Source organism: Hylobates moloch, unplaced genomic scaffold (assembly GCF_009828535.3).
Source record: "Hylobates moloch isolate HMO894 unplaced genomic scaffold, HMol_V3 SCAFFOLD_19, whole genome shotgun sequence".
Taxonomy (NCBI): domain Eukaryota; kingdom Metazoa; phylum Chordata; class Mammalia; order Primates; family Hylobatidae; genus Hylobates; species Hylobates moloch.
The window spans coordinates 31,311,429-31,335,436 of NW_026652294.1; the positions used below are offsets into that span (position 1 = coordinate 31,311,429).

The window sequence follows — 24,008 nt, forward strand, 5'->3', positions numbered from 1 at the left end:
TTTTTTTTTTTTTTTTTTTTGAGACGGAGTCTTGCTCTGTCACCCAGACTGGAGTGCAGTGGCGCAATCTCGGCTCACTGCAAGCTCTGCCTCCTGGGTTCACGCCATTCTCCTGCCTCAGCCTCTCCGAGTAGCTGGGACTACAGGCGCCTGCCACCACGCCCGGCTAATTTTTTGTATTTTTAGTAGAGACGGGGTTTCACCGTGGTCTCGATCTCCTGACCTCGTGATCCGCCCGCCTCGGCCTCCCAAAGTGCTGGGATTACAAGCGTGAGCCACCGCGTCCGGCCTTGATTGCACTTTTATTTTGAAAGGACAGAACTGGTGGCAGTGTGGAAGGCTGAGTGGGGAGGCAGCAGAAGAAGCTGCAGCAGCAGACTTGGGAACCTGGGGGATCCTCTGCTCAGGCCCTTCCCTACCTGCCCCTCCAGAGCTGGCGCTGGGCTCTGTCCTTGGCCAGCCTCTCCGCATTCTCTGTGGACGAGGCTTACCATATCCTCCATGGCCGTGCCATCCCTGAAACCCCAAAACTGTTCTTGACCTGCCTTCTCTTCAGTCCCATGCCTGCCAGGCTGGGGAGCGACCAGACCCTTCTCCCTGGACAACCCCCAGGCAGCTCGGCCTCAGCATGTCCAGGCCCCGATCTCTTCCCACCCCCTCAGCAGCTGCCACATCAGCAAACAGAAGGGCTTCGCCGGGAACTGTGAGCCCCTTATTTACCATCTTGCCCTGCTAAATTTCTCCCACCCATCCACTCTGTCCCCTCAAGCCCTTTCTGCCTGCCTCCCCAGCACCTGCCTTCTTGGCTGCCACTCCACCTTTCAACATAAATGTGACAGTTGGCCGGGCTTGGTGGCTCACACCTGTAATTGCAGCAGTTTGGGAGGCAGAGGTGGGTGGATTGCTTGAGGTCAAGACCTCAAGACCAGCCTGGCCAGCATGGTGAAACCCTGTCTCTATTAAAAATACAAAAATTAGCCAGGTGTGGTGGCAGGTGCCTGTAATTCCAGCTACTTGGGAGGCCGAGACAGGAGAATTACTTGAACCTGGGAGGCGGAGGTCGCAGTGAGCCAAGATTGTGCCACTGCACTCCAGCCTGGGCAACAGAGTGAGATTCCATCTCAAAAAAAAAAAAAAAAAAAAAAACACTGGGTGCAGTGGCTGACACCAGTAATCACAGCACTTTGGGAGGCCAAGGTGGGTGGGTCACCTAAGGTCAGGAATTCGAGACCAGCCTGGCCAACATGGTGAACCCCTGTCTCAAATACAAAAATTATCTGGACGTGGTGGCGGGCACTTGTAAGTCCAGTTACTTGGGAGGCTGAGGCAGGAGAATCGCTTGAACCTGGGAGGCGGAGTTTGCGGTGAGCTGAGATCGCGCCACTGCACTCCAGCCTGGGTGACAGAGTGGGACTCCATCTCAAAAAAAAAAAAAAAAAACCCTTATAAATGTGACACTCCCTGCCCCGCAACTGGTCAAAATAAGTAAATAATACCTGCAGGGCATCCCTGCCCTCCCAGAACGGCCTGTGGGGTGCGTGCTCGGCACTCCTCAACTTATTCATCCAGCAAATGTTGACTGTGCTCCCATGGTGTGTCAGCAGGAGGGTTACGGGGTGATCGCAGGGGTTGAGGACACAGATGGGGAAGCACGAACGGACGCAGAGATCCTCAGCTAACCCAACAGAGAGGCCAGTCTCAGCAGCTTGGGACCCGTGACACCAAGTCCAGGACTCGTGGATGGTGGGTAGGCAAAAGCTCTGTGGAGAACAGTGAACCATCTATCAACATAAACACGCGCTCACCTTCGACCAGAATTTCTACTTCCAGGAAGGTGTCCTACAGACACATCTGTGAGCTCAAGGCAGCAACTCATGAAAAGACTGGCAATCACCTAATTTCACATTAATAGCAGATAAAGTGAATCATACAACACCTATATGTTGGAGTAGATCCAATCATAGGAAAGAATGGGGTCTCTGATGTGAGGACGGTTGGGCTGTGACGCCTGTCACCCCACTGGTCACCAGGGTTGATTCGGCTGATGTGGCTGGCTCAGAGGCAGGTGTCCCCTTCCTTCCCCATCGTTTCCTGTGCGTCCCTCCGAAGCTGCGTGCTCTGTCGAAGAGGATGGAGGACCGGGCTTCGAGTAGCTGTGCTCCTCTGCCAGGACCTCCAAACAAGCTCTCAGGAAAGAACGGGGTGTCAGTCCTATTGCAGATCTACACACATGGATGTGTGTGCCCGGGGCAGGTCAGAAGAGGGCTCCCACCCAGACCAGGGGAGGGGTCCCAAGTGGGTGGCGATGGTGAGGGGAGTCTCACGTTTCACTTGTTTTAAACTTTTCTTTTTTTTTTTTTTGCGACGGAGTCTCGCTCTGTCGCCCAAGCTGGAGTGCAATGGCGCAATGTCGGCTCACTGCAACCTCCGCCGCCTGGGTTCAAGCCTTAGCCTTTCCTGCCTCAGCCTCCCGAGTAGCTGAGATTACAGGAACCCGCCACCATCCCCAGCTAATTTTTTTTTTTTTGGGGGGGGGTCGGAGTCTCATTCTGTCGCCCAGGCTGGAATGTAGTGGCGGGATCTCGGCTCACTGCAAGCTCCGCCTCCCGGGTTCATGCCATTCTCCTGCCTCAGCCTCCCAAGTAGCTGGGACTACAGGCGCCCGCCACCACGCCCGGCTAATTTTTTGTATTTTTAGTAGAGATGGGGTTTCACCGTGTTAGCCAGGATGGTCTCGATCTCCTGACCTCGTGATCCGCTCGCCTCGGCCTCCCAAAGTGCTGGGATTACAAGCGTGAGCCACCGCGCCCAGCCCCTGACCAGCTAATTTTATTTTTAGTAGAGATGGGGTTTCTCCATGTTGGCCAGGCTAGTCTCGAACTCCCGACCTCAGATGATCCGCCGGCCTCGGCTTCCCAAACTGCTGGGATTACCGGAGTGAGCCACCACGCCCGGACACTTGCTTAAATTTGTTACAAAAATCGTGCAATACTTTGTTCTGGGGTTGGAGCGGCCGGGGGTAGGTACAGCCTTTTAGGAGCGCAGCCCCGGGGTTGGGGGCACCGTGTCAGAGGAGAGCTGAATGGCCAGCCCGCTGCGGAATCCCGCGGACTTGCTGGTCAGGCCGGGGGGCCGGGGTCCACCGGGTCAGACCATGGAGGGTGGGACCGCCCGGACTCGGGAGGTGGTTGACGGGGTGGGCCCCGTCGGGTCCGAGTCCGCCCCAGCCGTGGGATCAGCTCGGACGACGGCTCGCCCCGCAGAACCCCGCTTCAGCCTGAGGAAGTCCGGCCCCCGCAGGCTCGGGGCTGCGTCCCCACCAGAAGGCGCTTGGAGTGAGGCTGTCGGTCCCCCGGTCCCGCGGTCCCGGGCAGGTGGCGGAGCGCTCCCAGCGGGGACGGGCCCCTCCACCGCCCCTTTGCTGCAGACCCTTCCCCGCCCCGAGGGTGGCTGTCCCGGGGGAGGGGCGCCCCGCCCCGTCCGTGCATCCGGCTCCGCCCCTTGCTGGAAAGGCTGCGTATTCAGCTCTGGAGGTGCCATCCCCGGCTGCGACTCCGCTCCAGGCAGGACCCCCAACCCGCCCAGCCCGCTCCGCCTTGCGCCCCGGACCCGCGGCCGACCCCAGACCCGCTGCCCGCTTCGCGCCCGAGGCCTGCGCCCCGACGGACGCCCGTGGCCAGCTTGTCACACCCACGCCCGGCGCCCCGACCGCGGAGGGCTCCCCGAGGTGCCGACGGAGGGGGTGGCTCGCGGCTCAGGCTGCCCCCGACTTGCCCGGCTCACCGCTCCCTCCCCTGCAGCCCCGCCAGCCATGGCCCGGATCCCGACGGCCGCCCTGGGTTGCATCAGCCTCCTCTGCCTGCAGCTCCCTGGCGCGCTGTCCCGCAGCCTGGGCGGGGACTCGCGTCCCGTCAAACCCAGGTGAGTCCAGGTCTTGGGCCAGCCAACCCCTCTGGCCCCCGCAGGGAAGCAGAGGCCGCGGGGGCCGCCCTCCCTCCACACCCCCACCTGCTGCTAGGACTCCCCTCCCAAACCAAGGCCCGTGCCCCAGGCTCAGGAGCGCCTCATCAGGGCCAGAGGCCCCTCTTTCTCTGCCTCCCTACACAGGGCAGTTGCTCCTCCCCACACACATGGGAACAGCAGTCCCTCTTCTGGGGGTGTCTGCTGGGGGAGGAGAGGCTGGCGGTATCCCGGGGCCCACCTGTGACCACCCTAAAGGGACGGCAGAAGCCGAGTCACCCTGAGCCCTGAGAGTGGTGACCCGCAGAGGCTGGGCCGCCGGGGTGCCCTTTGGCCAAGGAGGTGCCGGTTCCCGGGACTCGTGACCGGGGCCACTGAGATGGTCCCAGGCCCCAAGTCCAGAGGAGACGCGGGCTTCCCCTGGCCGTGCTCCAGGCTGTGTGTGCGAGGGGGCCGTGGGCTTCCCCTGGCAGTGACCCAGGCTTGTGTAGAGGCAAAAGTGGGCAGGTGTGAGTTCTCTGAAAGGCTGAGCCATCGCGTTGACATTCTCCATCTGCCTCTGCAGGGAGCCCCCAGCCCGGACCCCTTCCAGCAGCTTGCAGCCCAGGCACCCCGCACCCCGACCTGTGGTCTGGAAACTTCACCAGGCCCTCCAGCCACAGAGGGGTGCTGGTCTGGCCCCTGCTATGGGTCAGCCTCTCCAAGATGGTGGCCGCCAACACTCGGGTCCCCGAAGACACTCCGGCCCCCGCAGGACCCAAGCCCAGCTCCTGCGAGTGGGCTGTCTGCTGGGCACCTGCCAGGTGCAGAATCTCAGCCACCGCCTGTGGCAACTCATGGGACCGGCCGGCCGGCAGGACTCAGCTCCTGTGGACCCCAGCAGCCCCCACAGCTATGGCTGAGGTGGGGCTGGGCCTCACCCCTGCCCATCCCAGCCAGGGTGCTGTGCCCCCGTCCAGAGCTGCAGCTGAGCCCCATCTGAAGCCCAGTCCCTCGGAGCTGCAGACAGCAGATCCTGCAACAACAATACCTGCACGGCTTTGCACACGTAAACCCTCGCACACCTGTAGACCGAGGCTGGTCTACATGCAGTGCTGGTACGTCAAGGAGCCTAAACACCCTGAAATTGTGAACCCTTGGGGGACAGCTGCCAGACACAGCTGGTGGCAGCACCAGATGCTAAAAAGCGCTTCAGAGAGGAGGTGTCTGCCCAGAGACGTGGAGCAGAAGCTGGGCCCTGAACACACAGGGCCATGTCTGGACGAGCAGGGGAGAGAGGCTGAATTGGCCAGAAGCGGCCCCTCCGCTGTTGGTCTAGTCAGACTGAACCGGACTGTGCCTAGGCTGTTCCTGCTCTCAGGCACAACCAGCCCTTCCGCGTGCCTGCCTGGCCCGGGGTCCCAGCCTCTCCCTCCCCATGCCTGTGGGACAGGAGGGGGAGCGTGGGAAGCTGTAGCCCCCTGGGGTTGGGCCAGGGAAGGATGGTGGCCCTCCAGAGGTCATGAAGGGACCTCTGTGGCTCCAGCTGCCAACCCTGGAGCCCAGACCGAGGTGGCCATGGAGACTCCACCTGGATCCCCTGTGGGAGGCCAGGGAGGGGAACTTAGCAGTTCAGGAGCCACCCCAAACCATTCTGGGACAGGGACACCCCTTTCTACCCCAGGGCAGGGCAGGGCAGGGCTGGGTGGAGCAAGATCCCCCAGCCGGAATAGACCCACCCCACCTGAAGGGGGTGAGACCCTTGTTGGCAGCCAGACAAGGGTGGGGATCCACAGGCAGCACAGGCGCCCCACCACCACCCAGTGTGGGGACCCAGTGGGACCAGCTGTGGGGGCAGCAAGTGACTTACCAAGAGCCAGGGAGGGCAGCCCAGGCCCAAATGACACCAAGAGCAAGGACCACCACCGGCATGCACGGACTTGGTGTGTGTCCTTCCCAGGGAGGACAGGGGACTCACATGTGCGTGCCACTCGAGCCTCCCAGTCATCCAGCAGAACATGGGGTTCAGAAAGGGCTCCTTCTACTACTTAGCAAACACAGCATTTAATTTGCAAATGTTTGCTAGGGTCACCCTCTCGGCCATCCCATGATCACCCCAACTCTAGAGGCCGCAGCACAGCTCAGGACATTCCCCCACAGAGCTTGCCCCTCAGCTCCTACCTCCAAGGTGGAGGGTCCTGGAAGTGCCCACCCAGGCGCCGCCCCTGTGCTTGCTCCCTGAGCTCAGGGATTGCCGAGTCCAGGTAACTGACCTGTGCTCCACGAGGCCCTGTGGGAACAGTCCAGGCTGGTCCTGCCCTGTGGAAGCCTCCGTGCACTGAGAGATGTACTAGGATTGCAGCAAAGGTGGTCAGGGTGGTGGGCCGCACAGCAAGGCAGTCAAGGCCAGCTCCCTAGGAGAAGCACTGGGTCAGGTGAGGTTTGAGGACAGCAGGCCTTCCCTAGGGGAAGGAGCTGGGAGTGCCAAGGCCCCAGGTGCACAGGAGGCATGGCTGCTGAGAGGTTGCAGGGTGGATGGGTCCTCGGCCTCAGAGTCATGTGCCCTGTGGCCACTGAAGGGTGTCAGCAGAGCACAGGACACGAGGACAGAGGGAGGGGCATGGGGAGTGAAGGAGGGGGCCTCGGGGCAAGGCTGGGGGGCCAGGAGCTCAGCGTCCGCTACTCAGCCCAGCCAAAACCCTCCCAGATGTCTCCTCTCCTGCCTGGGCAAAGTCCAGCTTGGCACCCCGCAAGGCCAAGTGTTCCCTCCTCCAGGAAAGCCTTCACCCTCCTCATGCCCTGTAGTCAGGAGGCCGCCTGCCGTGACCCTCCGCGTCGCCTCGGGTGCGAAATCAGACCCACCTGACACCCTTATGTGGAGGCCCAGCAGCACCTGCAGCCATCCCCACCTTCCCCAGCAACCAGTTCCAGCTGCTCTGGCCAAAACCTCCGCTAGGCCAGGCCCCGTGGCTCACACCTGTAATCCCAGCACTTTGGGGGGGCAAAGTAGGCACATCACCTGAAGTCAGGAGTTTAAGACCAGCCTGGCCAACATGGTGAAACCCCATCTCTACTAAAAATAGAAAATTATCCGGGCGTGATGGCGGGGGCGCCTGTAATCCCAGCTACTCAGGAGGCCGAGGCAGGATAATCACTTGAACCTGGGAGGCGGAGGTTGCAGTGAGCTGAGATTGCGCCATTGCACTCCAGCCTGGGCAACAAGAGCAAAATTCTGTCTCAAGAAAAAAATAGTAATAATACAAAAATTAGCTGGGCGTGGTGGCACATGCCAGTAATTCCATCTACTCGAGAGTCCGAGCCCGGGAGGTGGAGGTTGCAGTGAGCAGAGATCGCACCGCTGCACTCAAGCCTGGATGACAGAGCAAGACTCCGTTTCCAAAAAAAAAAACAAAAAACCTCCTCTCTTCCTTCACGCCTTCCTCTGAATCCTGCCGGGTCCCACTTCCTGAACCCATCCAGACACCTTCTCCTGACCCAGGCACCGCCTGCTTTGGGGGCGATGGCCGTAGCCTCCATCCCTCTAGCCAGTGCATGCTGAGCACGTGACCTACGCTTGTTGGGACACGTGAGGATACAGCTTTGACCCCCGGGGGCTGACATTCAAGGGGGAGATAGAAGGAGACAAACGTAGAAGGTAGAATAAGTGGGTGGTGGAGTGGCAGGAAGTGCTGAGTGCCACGGGAAGTCAGACAAGGAGAGTGTGGGGCAGGTGCCATTTAAATGGGGGGCGCTGGGGTCTCCTCACAGTTCCTTCTCAGCCCAGCTGCGCCAGGATCTTGTTGAGTCAGGTCAGCTCCCCATGGCCCTCTTGCCTGACCCCTGAAGCCCAGAACTCTTATCTTCACAGCCCTAGGTATGGCCCCAGCACCCCACTACCCTCTCTCCTGCCCCAGCTGACTGCTGTTCGCAGACTTCCCTGGCCACGCTCCAAGACGCCAGCTCTGCCGCAGGCACTTTGTTCTCACGGTGTCCTCTGCGCCTGCAGGGCGCATGCATGGGAAGCTGCATTGGTGCCCTGGGTGTTGGCAGTTCCGTGCCTGCTCCCGACTCCCTGTGAGGCCCCTCTCCCAGAGCCTGACACTCTGGCCGAACTCTAGGCAGGTGCTCTTGAGTCCTTTCCTCGACGAGGCCTGACCCCATCCCCATCCTCGCTGGGCCCGCCGACCCCGGTGTTAGCAAGTATCCTGCTAAATCAGTTTATGGAAAATTACCCACCCTCGGTATCTGATCTCATTCCTCATCTCCCACCCTTGATCTCATCACCCTGCCGGCCTCCTGCAAGATCCTCATTGAGCCACTCCAGTGAGAACCCCCCTACCCTCGAAGGCTCCCCTAGCAACTTCCCATCCGCTGACCCCTCCAACGCCATCAATCTCCAGCTGTGGTTGTTGAATTCGGAGGTGAGCTCCTCTCACCACTCTCTTGAATAAAGCTTTTCTCACCATTTTAACAAGTCCTCAGAATCATCTTTTCTTAACAAGCCCCTGCCCCACCCAGAATCATGGGGGGCCTGGGAACAAGTTTTCACCTCCTGAGATCCAGTGGGGCAGCCGGGGAAGGGGTGGTGCAGAGGTGGCGTGTGCTTGAGGGTGGGGTGGTCTTGGGTCTGCCCCTACTTGTGGGACCCCACAGAGGCGTCTGAAGCCAGGGCCAAGTGGGAGGCTGGGCCCACAGACAACCCTAAGCAGGTCAGCGGCTCGGGACAGGAGGGAGGCTGAGTCAGGGCAAGAGGATGTGGGACTGCTCCTGTGCTGACACATTAACTCCCTGAGGTCAGGAGGAGGGTGGATGGTCACTCATTACCGCGGTTGCTTATGTAACCTGGGGTGTATATAGGAGCCCGGCTGAGGACACACTTGCCTGCCTGTGCTTTGCCACTTGAGCACCGCTCCCTCTCAGGATGAAGGTGACGGTGGTGAGTACCCAGACCCCATGCAGAGAGGCCCTGCTGACTGCTCTCCTGGTGGCCAGCTACTCCTGCCCTCTTCTAGCTGGCACTGGCCAGCCCTGCTCCTCCGTCCAGCTGGGCAAGAGCCAGCGGCTGCCGACCTGCAGGCTCCCTGTGGACTCAGTCTCCTCCCAAGGCCGCTTCCACCCCTCAAGGGTGGCCATGGGTGCTGCTCAGGGGTGGTGTCCCCTGCACCCTGGAAGCAGACGTCTGCTGACTTTCGCTTTCCAGATAAGGACCTGGGAGTGAGAGCTCCTGGGACTCGCTGAGGCCAGGGCAGGAGCTGGGATGATGGTGCGGGAGAGGCTGTGTCCTCTTGTGTCCCCCACCAGCCCTCAAGCGGAGGCAGGAGGCAGGCTTGGAGTCTGCAGCCACCCTGGGAATGTCTGTGCTTCCTCGTGGAGCTGCCATGACGGTGAAACAGGTTCAATCCTCCACCTACCCAGGGCCCAGACCCTTCCCTGGTCTACCGACCTGATGTGGACCCAGAGGTGGCCAAAGACAAGGCCAGCTTCCGGAACTACACAGTGAGTACCTTGCCATCCTGCCCCCCTCCCCCGCTTCCACAGCCTGGGGAGCAGCACCTGCCCTTCACACAGTTCCAAGGGGTGCCCTGTGGGAACCCCCACCCCCATCACACCCTGTGGGGCGGCCTGGGAGAGGTGAGGCATGGGGCCCCGTGTGCAGGGTGGGGGTGGCGCCAGCCTCCACTGATCCTCCGGCCTGCAGTCAGGTCCCCTCCTGGACCGTGTCTTCACCACCTACAAGCTCATGCACACGCACCAGACAGTGGACTTCGTCAGGAGCAAGGTAGGCATTTCCTGCCGCCCCGTGCAAACGTGGAGGGACCCTTGCCCTCAGCCCCATGAGCCCACCAGGCACCGAGGGGATGGAGAGGCCTGTGTGGTGGGCTTGCTGACCCTGGGCCACACTGCCTTCTCCTTCCCCACCAGCATGCCCAGTTTGGGGGCTTCTCCTACAAGAAAATGACAGTCATGGAGGCTGTGGACCTGCTGGATGGGCTGGTGGATGAGTCGGACCCGGATGTAGATTTCCCCAACTCCTTCCATGCCTTCCAGACAGCGGAGGGCATCCGGAAGGCCCACCCAGACAAGGGTGAGCCCCGGCTGTGCTGCAAGGGGGCAGGTGCTGCCTCCAAGGGGCAGAATGCAGCGGCCTGTAGGGTGGGAGGGGACAGTGGTGGGCCCAGGCCTCCTCCAGCACTTCTGCCTGGGTTGGGGAGCAGGCCCTGGGCCCCTCCTGGCTCTCAGCCCCGCAAGCCTCTCATCCTCTGCCTTGACCCCTGCAGTCCCCAACCTGCCCTATCCATCCCCCTCCCAGACTGGTTCCACCTTGTCGGGCTCCTGCATGACCTGGGGAAGGTCCTGGCCCTGTTCGGGGAGCCCCAGGTAACAGCTAGTAGTGGAGGGTGAGATCTGCATGTTGAGGCAAGGTGGGGGCGGAGGGAGTGGCCTCGGTGCTTGGCCTGGGATATGGGATACTACCTGGTGGGCCGGCCAGTGAACCCCCACGGCACCCCCACACCACTCCCCCCACGGCCCCCCCATGGCTGCCTGTCCCTCTGCAGTGGGCGGTCGTTGGAGACACCTTCCCCGTTGGATGCCGTCCCCAGGCCTCCGTGGTTTTCTGTGACTCCACCTTCCAGGACAACCCTGACCTCCAGGATCCTCGATACAGGTGCTCCCTGCTGTCCCGGGCTGGGCCCCCTCCCCAGGGCGTCTCCTGAGCCCCCCTCACCCTGGTATCTCGCTGCAGCACAGAACTCGGCATGTATCAGCCCCACTGCGGGCTTGACAGGGTCCTCATGTCCTGGGGCCATGATGGTGAGGCCAGAGGCGGGCAGGGGGGCGGTGGGGGACGGTGGGGCAGAGGCGGTGCCTGGCGGTGACACCCTCTCCCCACAGAGTACATGTACCAGGTGATGAAGTTTAACAAGTTCTCACTGCCCCCTGAGGTAGGTGGGGGGAGGAGCAACCCAGCCCGTCCACCAGGCCTAGTCCCGCAGCCCCGGGTGAGCTGCTGGGTGGCCTTGCCCGCAGGCTTTCTACATGATCCGGTTCCACTCCTTCTACCCCTGGCACACGGGCAGGGACTACCAGCAGCTGTGCAGCCAGCAGGACCTGGCCATGCTGCCCTGGGTACAGGAGTTCAAGTACGCCCCCCGACCCGCCGAGGGGTGTTATGGGAGTGAAAAAGGGGGTCGGCGGGGGGCCTGGGGTTCTTCACGGGGCTCACCGCCCCTCCCTGCTGCAGCAAGTTCGACCTCTACACCAAGTGCCCGGACCTGCCGGACGTAGACAAGCTGCGGCCCTACTACCAGGGGCTCATTGACAAGTACTGCCCTGGCATCCTGAGCTGGTGACCCTCCTGCCACCCAAGCTGCTGCTGGACCCAGGCCTGGCCCTCAGCCTGCCTGGAGAGGTCTGGCCCTAGGCAAACAGCCGCCATCAGGGTTCACCTCGGTGGGACCTCACTCACCCCCTTAGGGTCACCACCCCTCATGGCAACTTGTGCCTGGCATCAATAAAGACCTGCAAGGACATTGCGCTTCTGAAGCTCCACTGGGTGTTACTGCAGCAGGGGGTGGCCCAGGCCGAGGGATGCTGCCAGCAGGGTGGAGGCCAAGTCCCAGGCTCTCAGATGTGTGTGTCCCACCGCACTGGCCGTGGTAAACATCCGCTCATCCACCCAGCTCGTGTGTCAGAGCCTGGGGGATGAGTCACCCAGCTCACCCCCACATGCTCAAAACAGTCACCAAGTCCTCTGGGCTCTGTCCCCTTAAAAAATACCCCAATACGCCTGTAGTCCCAGCTACTCCGGAGGCTGAGGCAGGAGAATGGCGGGAACCCCGGGGGGCGGAGCCTGCAGTGAGCCGAGATCGCGCCACTGCACTCCAACCTGGGCGACAGCGAGACTGTCTCAAAAAAAAACAAACAAACCCCCAATAGCTAAAATAATGCATTCATAGAAAACAACAAAAAACAAATGCAGGCCAGGCACGGCGGCTCACGCCTATAATCCCAGCACTTTGGGAGGCTGAGGTGGGTGGATCACCTGAGGTCAGGGGTTCAAGACCAGCCTGGCCAACATGGCGAAACCCTGTCTCTACTAAAAATGCAAAAATTAGCCAGGCGTGGTGGTGGGCACCTGTAATCCCAGCTATTCAGGAGGCTGAGGTAGGAGAATCACTTGAACCCAGGAGACGGAGGTTGCCATGAGCCAAGATTGTGCCACTGCACTCCAGCCTGGGTATCAAGAGCGAAATTCCATCTAAAAAAAAATAAATAAATAAAACAAGTGCACAGTTTAAATGCTATAAAGCAAACACCTGCGGCCACCACCCCTGAACCGACTCTCCAGTACCCTCCGCATGCCCTGGGTGCGGCTCCCCGCACAGAGCAGCCCCTCCATAGGCTCTGAAGCCACCATCCCTCCTCTCTACATGGTTTTGTCACCCAGGCGTGCAGCCCTTGGTGCCAAAGAGTGGCCTCCCCTCCACCTTCTCCGAAATTCATCTCTGAAGAAAGCAGATTGTCCCAGGAAATTCATCTTTGTGGGGATTCTGTATCTGTTTGCGTTTTCCTCTGAACTTCTGCCAATCAGTGCACGGATTTAGAGGCTTCCCCAGATCCCGTGTGGTTGGTTGTGGGCACGAGTGCTTTCAGGCAGTGGTGTTTCTTGAGGAAGAGGCATGCGGTGCCTGTCCTCAGTGCTGTCAGACAGCAGCTGTGGGTGTTCAAGCTCATCTGGATCCTCCACTCCCCTGGGTATGGAACAGTCCAGGTTGCTTTCTGTCCTCACCCGCCTGCCATAGGGGGGCGCTTCAGGAAGCAGAAGTTGCCTCCCACGTGCTCTTCGGCTACACAGTGGCACTGTTCGTATAGAGAGGCAGGTCAATGTTTCAGTCCTTCCCTTAATTTTTTTTTTTTGTTTTGTTTTGAGACAGTCTCACTCTGTTGCCCAGGCTGGAGTACAGTGGGGCAATCTCAGCTCACTGCAACCTCCGTCTCCTGGGTTCAAGCGATTCTCCTGCCTCAGCCTCCCAAGTAGCTGGGATTACAGGCGCCTGCCAACACGCCTGGCTAATTTGTTTTTAGTAGAGATGGGGTCTCGCCATGTTGGCCAGGCTGGTCTCGAACTCCTGACCTCATGTGATCTGCCCACCTTGGCCTCCCAAAGTGCTGGGATTACAAGCGTGAGCCACTGCGCCCGGCCTCAATAACTTTTAAGAACGTAAAGAGGGCTGCGTGTGGTGGAGCACACCCATAGTCCCAGCTGCTTGGGAGGCTGAGGTGGGAGGATCACTAGAGCCTGAGAGTTTGAGACCAACACAGGGAAACTGTCTCTAAAAAAAATAAAAATAAATAAAAATAAAGGTTTAAGACCAGAGGACCTGGCTGGATGCTAATCAGCTTCTTCATGCTGGATGCTGGCTCCACGGGCCCCACAAGGCAGGGATGAAGGGATGAAGGCCACACAGGGATACCACAAGCTGTGTGTTTCCTCAGTAAACTCAAAGCTGACCAGTACGGCCACCCCAGAGCCCAGCATGCACTTCCCCCAAGGTTGCAACCAGCCACCACCTGGGACCCTGTCTGTGAGGTGGGCAGTGATTTGTCATCATTAAAACACTTTCTGTGTGGATTTAGATTTGGACTTGGTTTCCCTGAGTGCTATAGGAATATTCAGGAGAATTGTTGGCTCACTGTATTTGCACGTTTATTCATTTATATATTTCTTCAGTCCTTGGAAAGATCTTTAGGTTAATGCTTACATTGCTTAAAAAATAACAAAATTAAATTTATAAAGGAGTTTAAATATTTTAGGCATTTAAAATATACAAATAGAACCCTTTTGAGTTACTTCTAAAACTGCTAGACTTAAACAGAATAGGCCGGACCAGGTGGCTCACACCTGTAATCCCAGCACTCTGGGAGGCTGAGGCAGGCAAACTGATCACTTGATCTCTGGAGTTTGAGACCAGCCTGATCAACATGGTGAAACTCCATCTCTACTAAAAATAAAAAGTAAAAAATAAAAAATAAAAAAAGTAGCCGAGCATGCGTGGCAGGCGCCTGTAATCCCAGCTACTCAGAGGCTGAGGCAGGAGAATCACTTGAACCCGGGAGGTGGAGATGGAAGTGAGCCGAGATTATGCCACTGCACTTCAACCTGGGTGACAAGTGAGACTCCATCTCAAAAATAAATAAACAAACAGAAGAGAGAAAATGAAAACCCATGAATGTAGAGACAATATTGTTAAGAAAGCAATGCTACCAAATGATCGACAGATTCAGCGATGTCTCTCAGAATCCAAATGGCGTTTTTTGGGGCCGGGTGTGGTGGCTCACACCTGTAATCCCAGCACTTTGGGAGACCGAGGCAGGCGGATCACTTGAGGTCGGGAGTTCGAGATCAGCCTGGCCAACATGGTAAAACCCCATCTGTACTAAATATACAAAATTAGCTGGGCCTGGTGGATGGTGCCTGTAATCTTAGCTACCTGGGAGGCTGAGGCAGGAGAATCACTTGAACCTGGGAGGCAGAGGTTGCAGTGAGCCGAGATTGAGCCACTGCACTCCAGCCTGGCTGACAGAGCGAGACTCCACCTCAAAAAAAAAAAAAAAGGCATTTTTTGGAAAATAGAAAAACGTAATTCTAAAATTCCTATGGAATTTTAAGGGAACCAAAATGGCCATAACAATCTTGGAAAAAAACAAAATTTACTTCTTCATGACTAAGATAAAATAAAAAACATAAAAAGGAAAAAAGATGTAAAAGAAACAAAATAATTAAAACGTAAAAAAAGAACAACGAAGACCAGGCACGGTGACTCATGCCTGTAATCCCAGCACTTTTGGGAGGCCGAGGCAGGTGGATCACGAGGTCAGGAGATTGAGACCATCCTGGCCAACATGGTGAAACCCCATCTCTACTAAAAATACAAAAAATTAGCTGGGCATGGTGGCACGTGCCTGTAGTCCCAGCTACTCGGGAGGCTGAGGCAGGGGAATTGCTTGAACCCAGGAGGCAGAGGTTGCAGTGAGCCAAGATTGCACCACTGCATTCCAGCCTGGCAACAGAGCGAGACTCTGTCTCAAAAAAAAAAAAAAAAAATTAGCCAGGTGTGGTGGTGGACGCCTGTAATCTCAGCTACTCGGGAGGCCAAGGCAGGGAGAATTGCTTGAATCCGGGCGGTGGAGGTTGCAGTGAGCTGAGATTACGCCACTGCACTCCAGCCTCAGCGACAGAGCAAGACTCTGTCTCCAAAAATAAAAAGAGGCCAGGTGCGGGGGCTCATGCCTGTAATCCCAGCACTTTGGGAGGCTGAGGCTGGCAGATCACCTGAGGTCAGGAGTTCAAGACCAGCCTGGCCAACATGGTGAAACCCCATCTCTACTAAAATACAAAAAAATTAGCCGGGCATGATGGCGGGTACCTGTAATCTCAGCTACTCAGGGGGCTGAGACGGGAGAATTGCTTGAGCCTGGGAGACGGTGGTTGCAGTAAGCCGAGAGTGCACCACTGCATTCCAGCCTGGGCAGCTGAGCAAGACTCCGTTTCAAAAAAAAAAGGGCTGGGCACAGTGGCTCACACCTATAATCCCAGCACTTTGGGAGGCCGAGGTGGGTGGATCATGAGGTCAGGAGAGCGAGACCATCCTGGCTAACACAGTGAAACCCCGTCTCTACTAAAAATACAAAAAAAAAATTAGCCGGGTGTGGTGGCAGGTGCCTATAGCCCCAGCTACTCAGGAGGCTGAGGCAGGAGAATGGCGTGAACCTGGGAGGTAGAGCTTGCAGTGAGCAGAGATCGCACCACTGCACTCCAGCCTGGGCAACAGAGCGAGACTCCATCTCAAAAAAAAAAAAAAAAAAAAAAAAAAGAACAAAGTTGGAGGACTCTCATTTGTCAATTTAAAAACTTACCACAAAGCTACAATAATCAAAACAGCGTGGGCGGGTGTGGTGGCTCACGCCTGTAATCCCAGCACTTTGGGAGGTCGAGGCAGGTGGATCACCTGAGGTCAGGAGTTCAAGACCAGACTGGCCAACATGGTGAAACCCCATCTCTACTAAAAATACAAAAATTAGCTGGGTGTGGTGGCACAAGCCTGTAATCCCAGCTACTCAGGAGGCTGAGGCAGGAGAATTGCTTGAGCCCGGGAGGCAGAGGTTGCAGTGAGCTGAGATCACGACACTGCACTCCAGCCTGACCGATAGAGTGAGACTGTCTCAAAAACAAAACAAAACAAAACAGTGTGGCACTGGCTCAAAGACAGACACAGAGACCAATGGGGTTAAATAGAGAGCCCAGAAATAAACCCTTCAATATATGGTCAAATGGTTTTCAACAAGGGCACCAGAATCATTCAATGGTGGAAAGAATGATCTTTTCAACAAATTCGGCCAGGAGCAGTGGCTCACGCCTGTAATCCCAGCACTTTGGAAGGCCGAGGCGGGAGGATCACCTGAGGTCAGGAGTTTAAGACCAGCCTGGCCAACGTGGTGAAATCTTGTCTTGACTGAAAATACAAAAATTAGCTGGGCATGGTGGTGCATGCCTGTAATTCCAGCTACTGGGGAGGCTGAGGCAGGAGAATCATCTGAGCCTGGGAGGCAGAGGTTGCAGTGAGCTGAGATCTCGCCACTGCACTCAAGCTTAGACAACACAGCCAGACTCCGTCTCAAAAAACAAACAAACAAGCAAAAACAAATGGTTCTGGACAAATAGAATATTCACATGCAGAAAAATGAAGTTGGGCCAGGCATGGTGGCTCACGCCTGTAACCCCAGCACTTTGGGAGGCCGAGACTGGTGGATCACGAGGTCAAGAGATTGAGACCATCCTGGCCAACATGGTGAAACACCATCTCTACTAAAAATACAAAAATTAGCTGAGCGTGGTGGCGCATGTTTGTAGTCCCAGCTACTTGGGTGGCTGAGGCAAGAGAACTGCTTAAACCAGGGAAGTGGAGGTTGCAGTGAGCCGAGATCGTACCACTGTACTCCAGTCTGGCAACAGAGCAAGATTCCATCGCAAAAAAAAAAAAAAAAAAAGAAAGAAAGAAAGAAAGAAAATAGGTAAGTTTATTTTTCTAATTTTTATTTTTCGTTTTTCTCTTTCTTCTTTTTTTTTTTGAGACGGAGTTTCGCTCTTGTTGTCCAGGCTGGAGTGCAATGGCATGATCTTGGCTCACTGCAACCTCCGCCTCCTGCGTTCAAGTGATTCTCCTGCCTCACCCTCCCGAGTTGCTGGGATTACAGGTGCCCACCACCACACCCAGCTAATTTTTTGTATTTTTAGTAGAGACAGGGTTTCACCATGTTGGTCAGGCTGGTCTTGAACTCCTGACCTCAGGTGATCCACCTGCCTCGGCCTCCCAAAGGGCTGGGATTACAGGCGTGAGCCACCCCGCTCAGCTCTAATTTTTCAAAATAACTTTATTAAGAAACAGAGGATGGGCCAGGTGCAGTGGCTCACGCTTGTAATCCCAGCACTTTGGGAGGCTGAGGCAGGCGGATCACAAGGTCAGGAGATCAAGACCATCCTGGCTAACATGGTGAAACCCTGTCTCTACTAAAAGTACAAAAAATTAGCCAGGCGTGGTGGCGGGCGCCTGTAGCCCCAGCCGCTGGGGAGGCTGAGGCAGGAGAATGATGTGAACCCAGGAGGCAGAGCTTGCAGTGAGCCGAGATCGCACCACTGCACTCCAGTCCAGGAGACAGTGCAAGACTCCATTTCAAAAAAAAAAAAAAGAAACAAAGGATGGGCCGGGCGCGGTGGCTGACGCCTGTAATCCCAGCACTTTGGGAGGCCGAGGCGGGTGGATCACCAAGTCAGGAGATCGAGACCATCCTGGCTAACACAGTGAAACCCCATCTCTACTAAAAATACAAAAAATTAGCTGGGCATGGTGGTGGGCGCCTGTAGTCCCAGCTACTTGGGAGGCTGAGGCAGGAGGATGGAGTGAACCCGGGAGGCAGAGCTTGCAGTGAGCCAAGATCATGCCACTGCACTCCAGCCTGGGTGACACGGTGAGACTCCATCTCAAAAAAAAAAAAAAAAAAGAAAGAGAGGAGGCTGAGTGAGGTGGCTCATGCCTGTAATCCCAGCACTTTGGGAGGCTGAGGCAGCAGGATCGCTTGAGGTCAGGAATTCGAGACCAGGCTGGCTAACATGTTGAGACCCTGTCTCTACTAAAAATACAAAAATTAGCCGGGCATGGTGGCACGCACCTGTAATCCCAGCTACTCGGGAGCCTGAGGCAGGAGAATCACTTGAACCTGGGAGGCACAGTTTACAGTGAGCAGAGATCGCACCAGTGCACTCCAGCCTGGGTAACAGAGGGAGACTCAGTCTCAAAAACAAACAAACAAACATACAAAAAAAAAAAAAAAACAGGCAAGATACATAATTCATAGCCAAAGGAATGGAAGGGTTTACAGCACATTTGCTATACCCCATGGCAACTTAGAGAAATGGGCTGGGCTGGCACCCGTGACAAGGCACCAGAGCCCTGATTCCTCATTTTCTGTTTTTTCGAGATGGACTCTCGCTCTTTCTCCCAGGCCAGACTGCAATGGTGCGATCTCGGCTCACTGCAAGCTCCATCTCTCGGGTTCACACTGTTCTCCTGCCTCAGCCTCCCCAGCAGCTGGGACTACAGGCACGTGCCACCACGCCTGGCTAATTTTTTGGCTAATTTTTTGTATTTTTAGTAGAGACAGGGTTTCACCTTGTTAGCCAGGCTGGTCTCGATCTCCTGACCTCGTGATCCGCCCGCCTCGGCCTCCCAAAGTGCTGGGATTACAGGCATGAGCCACCGCGCCCGGCTGATTCCTCATTTTCAACCCAGTCTCTCTTGACCACTAAGCTGACTAGTTCCAGCTTTTTCTGAAGACAAATCAGGTTGCCCTCCCAAACCTTCCCTCTTCATACAGGGACCTTCTTCTACCTGACCTCTGAGATTTCTCGCCCAGCACCTCAGCAAGGGCTTGTCTGATGCTGCTGTATTTTGTCTGCCCCTCCAATCACAGGAGTCCGTAGTTCCTAGAAAATCTGTTTTTGCTCCTATCCCAAACCATTGAATAAACTGTATACAAAATTCAGGTGTGGAATCTCATGTTGCTCCCTTTGGTCAAGTTACCTATTTTCCCAAGCCTGCATCTAAGCTTATCTTTCTCCTGCTAAAAACATCTTTGGCCGGGCGTGGTGGCTCACACCTATAATCCTAACACTTTGGGGGCCAAGGCAGGCAGATTATGAGGTCAAGAGATCGAGACCATCTTGGCCAACATGGTGAAACCCCGTCTCTACTAAAAATACAAAAATTGGCTGGGCACGGTGGCTCATGCCTGTAATCCCAGCACTTTGGGAGGCTGAGGCGGGTGGATCACCTGAGGTCAGGAATTCGAAACCGGCCTGACCAACATGAAGAAACCCCGTCTCTACTAAAAATACAAAATTAGCCGGGCGTGGTGGCACATGCCTGTAATTCCAGCTACTCGGGAGGCTGAGGCAGAAGAATTGCTTGAACCCGGGAGGCGGAGGTTGCAGTGAGCCAAGATCACACCATTGCACTCCAGCCTGGGCAACAAGAGCGAAACTCCGTCCCAAAAACAAACAAACAGAACACAAAAGTTAGCTGGGCATGGTGGTGCACACCTGTGGTCCCAGCTACTCAGGAGGCTGAGGCAGGAGAATCGCTTGAACCTGGGAGGCGGAGGTTGCAGTGAGCCGAGATCGCACCACTGCATTCTAGGCTGGGCGACAGAACAAGACTGTCTCAAAAAAACCCAAAAAACAAAAACTTCCTGGGCCAGGTGCGGTGGCTCATGCCTGTAATCCCAGCACTGTGGGAGGCCGAGGTGAGGGGATCACGTGAGGTCAGGAGTTAGAGAACAGCCTGGCCAACATGGTGAAAACCCGTCTTTACTAAAAAAATAAATAAATTAGCTGGTCATGGGGGCACAGCCTGTAATCTCAGATACTCCAGAGGCTGAGGCAGGAGAATAGGTTGAACCCAGGAGACAGAGGTTGCAGTGAGTGGAGACTGCACCACTGCACTCCAGCCTGGGTGACAGAACAAGACTCCGTCTCAAAAAAAATACAAAAACCAAAAACTTCCTGGGTATTCTCTCTGCCAGCTCTCTGCCCCAGCTCGTCCACGACTTTCTCCTCAATACACAAGTCTGCACCCCTGTCCAATCTCCCACTTAATTCACAGGACGGCTCTAGATCTCTGCTTACCTGCCAGACAGAGACAGACACCTGGACCGTGGCACCCACCTGTCCAACCTTGCCCAGCTCAGATCACCAACCTCATTGATTTCCTTGAAAAACTTCGGACTTCGGCCTTGGACTTTTGCCCCTTAAAATTTTATCTCTGCAGATTTATAACATGACATTGCTTTGTAGATACCATAACAATAAGATTACAGTAAAGAGAGAGCTACTCCCTCCCAAATTACATTTTCTGTAGATTGGGCCACTCTTGCCATTTTTATTTATTTTTATTATTATTATTTTTTTGAGACGGTGTCTCGCTCTGTCACCCGGGCTGCAGTGCAGAGGTGCGATCTCGGCTCACTGCAACCTCCGCCTCCCAGGTTCAAGCGATTCTCCTGCCTCAGCCTCCTGAGTAGCTGGGATTACAGACATGCGCCACCACGCCCGGCTAATTGTTGTATTTTTAGTAGAGACGGGGTTTCATCATGTTGGCCAGGCTGGTCTCAAACTCCTGACCTCATGTGATCCACCCACCTCAGCCTTCCAAAGTGCTGGGATTACAGGCGTGAGCCACCGCGCCCAGCCTCATTTCTGGTCTCTGTTCCTGCTTTTCCCGCTGGGCGGGCCACATGGCTAGAATCATTTCACCAGCCAGGGCCTCTGCCCGTGGTTCCTGTGCAGCTCTGGAGAGCTGCTCTTCCCGTCCAAAGGTGTGCGATCCCCCACAGTCCACAGTTCCCAGTTCTCCCCTCCACGTGCATGGAAGCAGGACACCCCAATCTCATCTCTTTTTTTGTTTCTTTTATGAAACCAGGTCTTGCTCTGTTGCCACACTAGGAGTGCTGTGGTGCAATTAGAGCTCACTGCAGCCTCTAACTCCTGGCTCAAGTGATCCTCCTGCCTCAGACTCCTGAGTAGCTGGGACTACAGGTTCAGGCCACCACATCTGGCTACATTTTTAAATTTTTTTTTGTAGAGAGAAGCTCTTGCCATGTTGCCCAGGTGGTCTTGAACTCCTGGCCTCAAGTGATCCTTTTGTGCCTTCCCAAAGTGCTAGGATTACAGGAGTGACCGCTGCGCCCAGTTGTCTCACCTTCTTCTGACGTGGAGCCCCAGCCTTGGGAGGCAGATGCTGAACCGTGTCCACAGTGCCCCCTTCTGGAAATTCTCTACAAACCAAGGTTTTGGACAGCTCCAATGTCTGGAGCTATGGCATTTCAGGCGGAAAGTCTCGTAAAGAGCTGTACCCGTCTTCATCTCTTCCTAGATATTAATTCACTTCCAGACACATACTGAGCAGCCACTATGAGCTATTACGGTGCTAGCTCTGCAGACAGAGCTGCAGTGAAGACAGATGCCAACCCCACCCTCACGCAGCCAATCCTATGCTAGTTGGTTCTGTAGAACCACCACTGGGTTTCCAGCTGGTCTGGGTTATCTGGTGAACTCAGAGATTTTCGCTGTCTTCTGGACACTCCACAACAGTCCAATCACCTGCGGGGACCCTGACCTCTGCAAACCTCCGTGGGGTGGTTCCTTGGTTGGCCGCCCTCCTCTGATGACCCCGCCTCCCTGCCGAGCCCTGGGATCCTCCTCCCTGGCTCCTGCCTCCTCCCTCACAGGATCTCATTTGTTCTGACACATTCATTCTCAAGCCCAGTAGTTACTCTTGAATATCACTTATAGAGGTGTGTTTCCTTGAAGTAAATATTCAAGCATGTATGTTATATAATGGATAATAATAACTAAAGTAGAAATGTGCATATATCAATCAGCACAAAATAACTAAAAACAAATCCCATCTCCAAAATCACTGTTGACAAATTCTGGACCTACTTCTCCGTTTTGTTTTTTGTTTTTTTTTTTGAGACGGAGTCTCGCTCAGTCGCCCAGGCTGGAGTGCAGTGGCGCATCTCGGCTCACTGCAAGCTCTACGTCCTGGGTTCACGCCATTCTCCTGCCTCAGCCTCCCAAGTAGCTGGGACTACAGGCGCCTGCCGCCACGCCTGGCTAATTTTTTCTATTTTTTTTTGGTAGAGATGGCGTTTCACCATGTTAGCCAGGATGGTCTCGATCTCCTGATCTCAGGTGATCCACCCGCCTCGGCCTCCCAAAGTGCTGGGATTACAGGCGTGAGTCACCGCACCTGGCCTATTTTTATTTTTTCTTGAGACGGAGTCTTGCTCTGTTGCCCAGGCTGGAGTGGTGTGGCACGATCTCAGCTCACTGCAACCTTCACCTCCCAGGTTCAAGCAATTTTCCTGCCTTAGCCTCCCGAGTAGCTAGGATTATAGGCACACACCACCATGCCCGGCTAATTTTTTTCTACTTTTAGTAGAGACGGTGTCTTGCCATGTTGGCCAGGCTGGTCTTGAACTCCTGAGCTCAGGTGACTTGCCCACTTCAGCCTCCCAAAGTGCTGGGATTACAGGCGTGAGCCACTGCGCCTGGCCCAGATTCTCTTTTTAAAATTATGATTGTATCACATAACTATTTGTTCTCAATAGTTGTTATACATGAAGGCAGTAGCTCATTCCCCTAATGGACCCCTACTTAGCTATCACCTCATACACAGTTTCCAGCTAATGACTGTAATATATAGAGCAGTCACAAATGTCTCTACGCAAATTTTTTTTTCTTTTTTAGACGGAGTTTCACTCTTGTTGCCCAGGCTGGAGTGCAATGGCATGATCTCGGCTCACTGCAACCTCCGCCTCCTGGGTTCAAGTGATTCTCCTGCCTCAGCCTCCCGAGTAGCTGGGATTACAGGAGCCTGCTGTCATGCCCGGCTAATTTTTGTATTTTAAGTAGAGACACGGTCTCGCCATGTTGGCCAGGCTGGTCTTGAACTCCTGACCTTGGGTGATCCACCCACCTCGGCCTCCCAAAGTGCTGGGATTACAGGTGTGGGCCACCACGCCTGGCCTAAAAATTTTTGACAAATGCAAGTGGTTTTATTCTTTTTTTTTTTTTTTGCATTTTTCTAGTCCCAGCCTGTGTGTGTTTCCTCCCGGTGCGCAGAAGCCTATATGGTTCTTTGACCAAATGGTGTCTTAGTCACTGCATCTGTTAAGAGACTCAGCTTCTCATCAAATCAGTTCTATATAGGCTGGGCGTGGTGGCTCATACCTGTAATCCCAGCACTTTGGCAAGATGAGGCGGGTGGATCACTTGAGGTCAGGAGATCAAGACCAGCCTGGCCAACATGGTGAACCCCGTTTCTACTAAAAATATAAACATTAGCCGGGCGTGGTAGTGTGCACCTGTAATCCCACACAAAAGCTTGCACGTCCAATGTTCACAGCAGCACTACTCACATAGGAAAGGCGGAAGCCACGCAAACGTCCATCGATACACGAATGAATAAGGACAGGGAATAAGGACAGGGAAAACGTGGTCCCTCTGTACACTGGACTGACTCAGCCCTAAAGGAACACAGCGCTCGTATGTGCTATGATGCGGATGTGCCTTGAAAACATCGTGCTGAGTGAAAGAAGCCAGACACAAAAGGTCCCACGTTACTGATCCAATTTACAGGAAACATCCAGAGTAGGTAAATCCACAGAGACAGAAGGTAGATGAATACTTGCTTAGGGCTTGTCAGGGAGGGGTCAGAGGGCAACGGCTAAAGGGTTCGGGGTTTCTTCTGGAGGAGATGAAAGCTTCTAAAATGGCCTCTGGGCCAGGCGCCGTGGCTCACGCCTATAATCCCAGCACTTTGGGAGGCTGAAGTGGGCAGATCTCCTGAGATCAGGAGTTCGAGACCGGCCTGGCCAACATAGCGAGACTCCATCTCTACTAAAACTACAAAAGTTAGCCAGGTGTGGTGGTGCACACCTGTAATCCC

At 55.4% G+C, this 24,008-nt stretch overlaps 2 protein-coding genes across 2 annotated transcripts; both read left to right on the top strand.

Annotated features, from left to right (window-relative positions):
- Window positions 1-3,811: 3,811 nt before the first annotated feature.
- Window positions 3,812-4,862, top strand: ADM2 (adrenomedullin 2). Its single transcript, XM_032139254.2, has 2 exons — window positions 3,812-3,921; window positions 4,526-4,862. The coding sequence occupies exons 1-2, from the start codon at window positions 3,812-3,814 to the stop codon at window positions 4,860-4,862; spliced, it is 447 nt and encodes a 148-aa protein (XP_031995145.1).
- A 3,998-nt stretch (window positions 4,863-8,860) lies between these two features.
- On the top strand, window positions 8,861-11,291 carry MIOX (myo-inositol oxygenase). The gene is made up of 10 exons (XM_032139242.2): window positions 8,861-8,875; window positions 9,355-9,435; window positions 9,638-9,718; window positions 9,862-10,024; window positions 10,250-10,317; window positions 10,497-10,606; window positions 10,685-10,752; window positions 10,834-10,883; window positions 10,969-11,081; window positions 11,183-11,291. Exons 1-10 carry the CDS (start codon window positions 8,861-8,863, stop codon window positions 11,289-11,291), a joined length of 858 nt encoding a protein of 285 aa, XP_031995133.1.
- Window positions 11,292-24,008: the final 12,717 nt, after the last annotated feature.

Excerpts from the sequence above, each read along its gene's own strand:
- ADM2 (XM_032139254.2), top strand. The coding sequence starts at position 3,812 with ATGGCCCGGATCCCGACGGCCGCCCTGGGTTGCATCAGCCTCCTCTGC. Across the intron at positions 3,922-4,525 it reads TCGCGTCCCGTCAAACCCAG|GGAGCCCCCAGCCCGGACCC; the intron begins GTGAGTCCAGGT and ends CTGCCTCTGCAG.
- MIOX (XM_032139242.2), top strand. Across the intron at positions 10,607-10,684 it reads CTCCAGGATCCTCGATACAG|CACAGAACTCGGCATGTATC; the intron begins GTGCTCCCTGCT and ends ATCTCGCTGCAG. Across the intron at positions 10,753-10,833 it reads CATGTCCTGGGGCCATGATG|AGTACATGTACCAGGTGATG; the intron begins GTGAGGCCAGAG and ends CTCTCCCCACAG.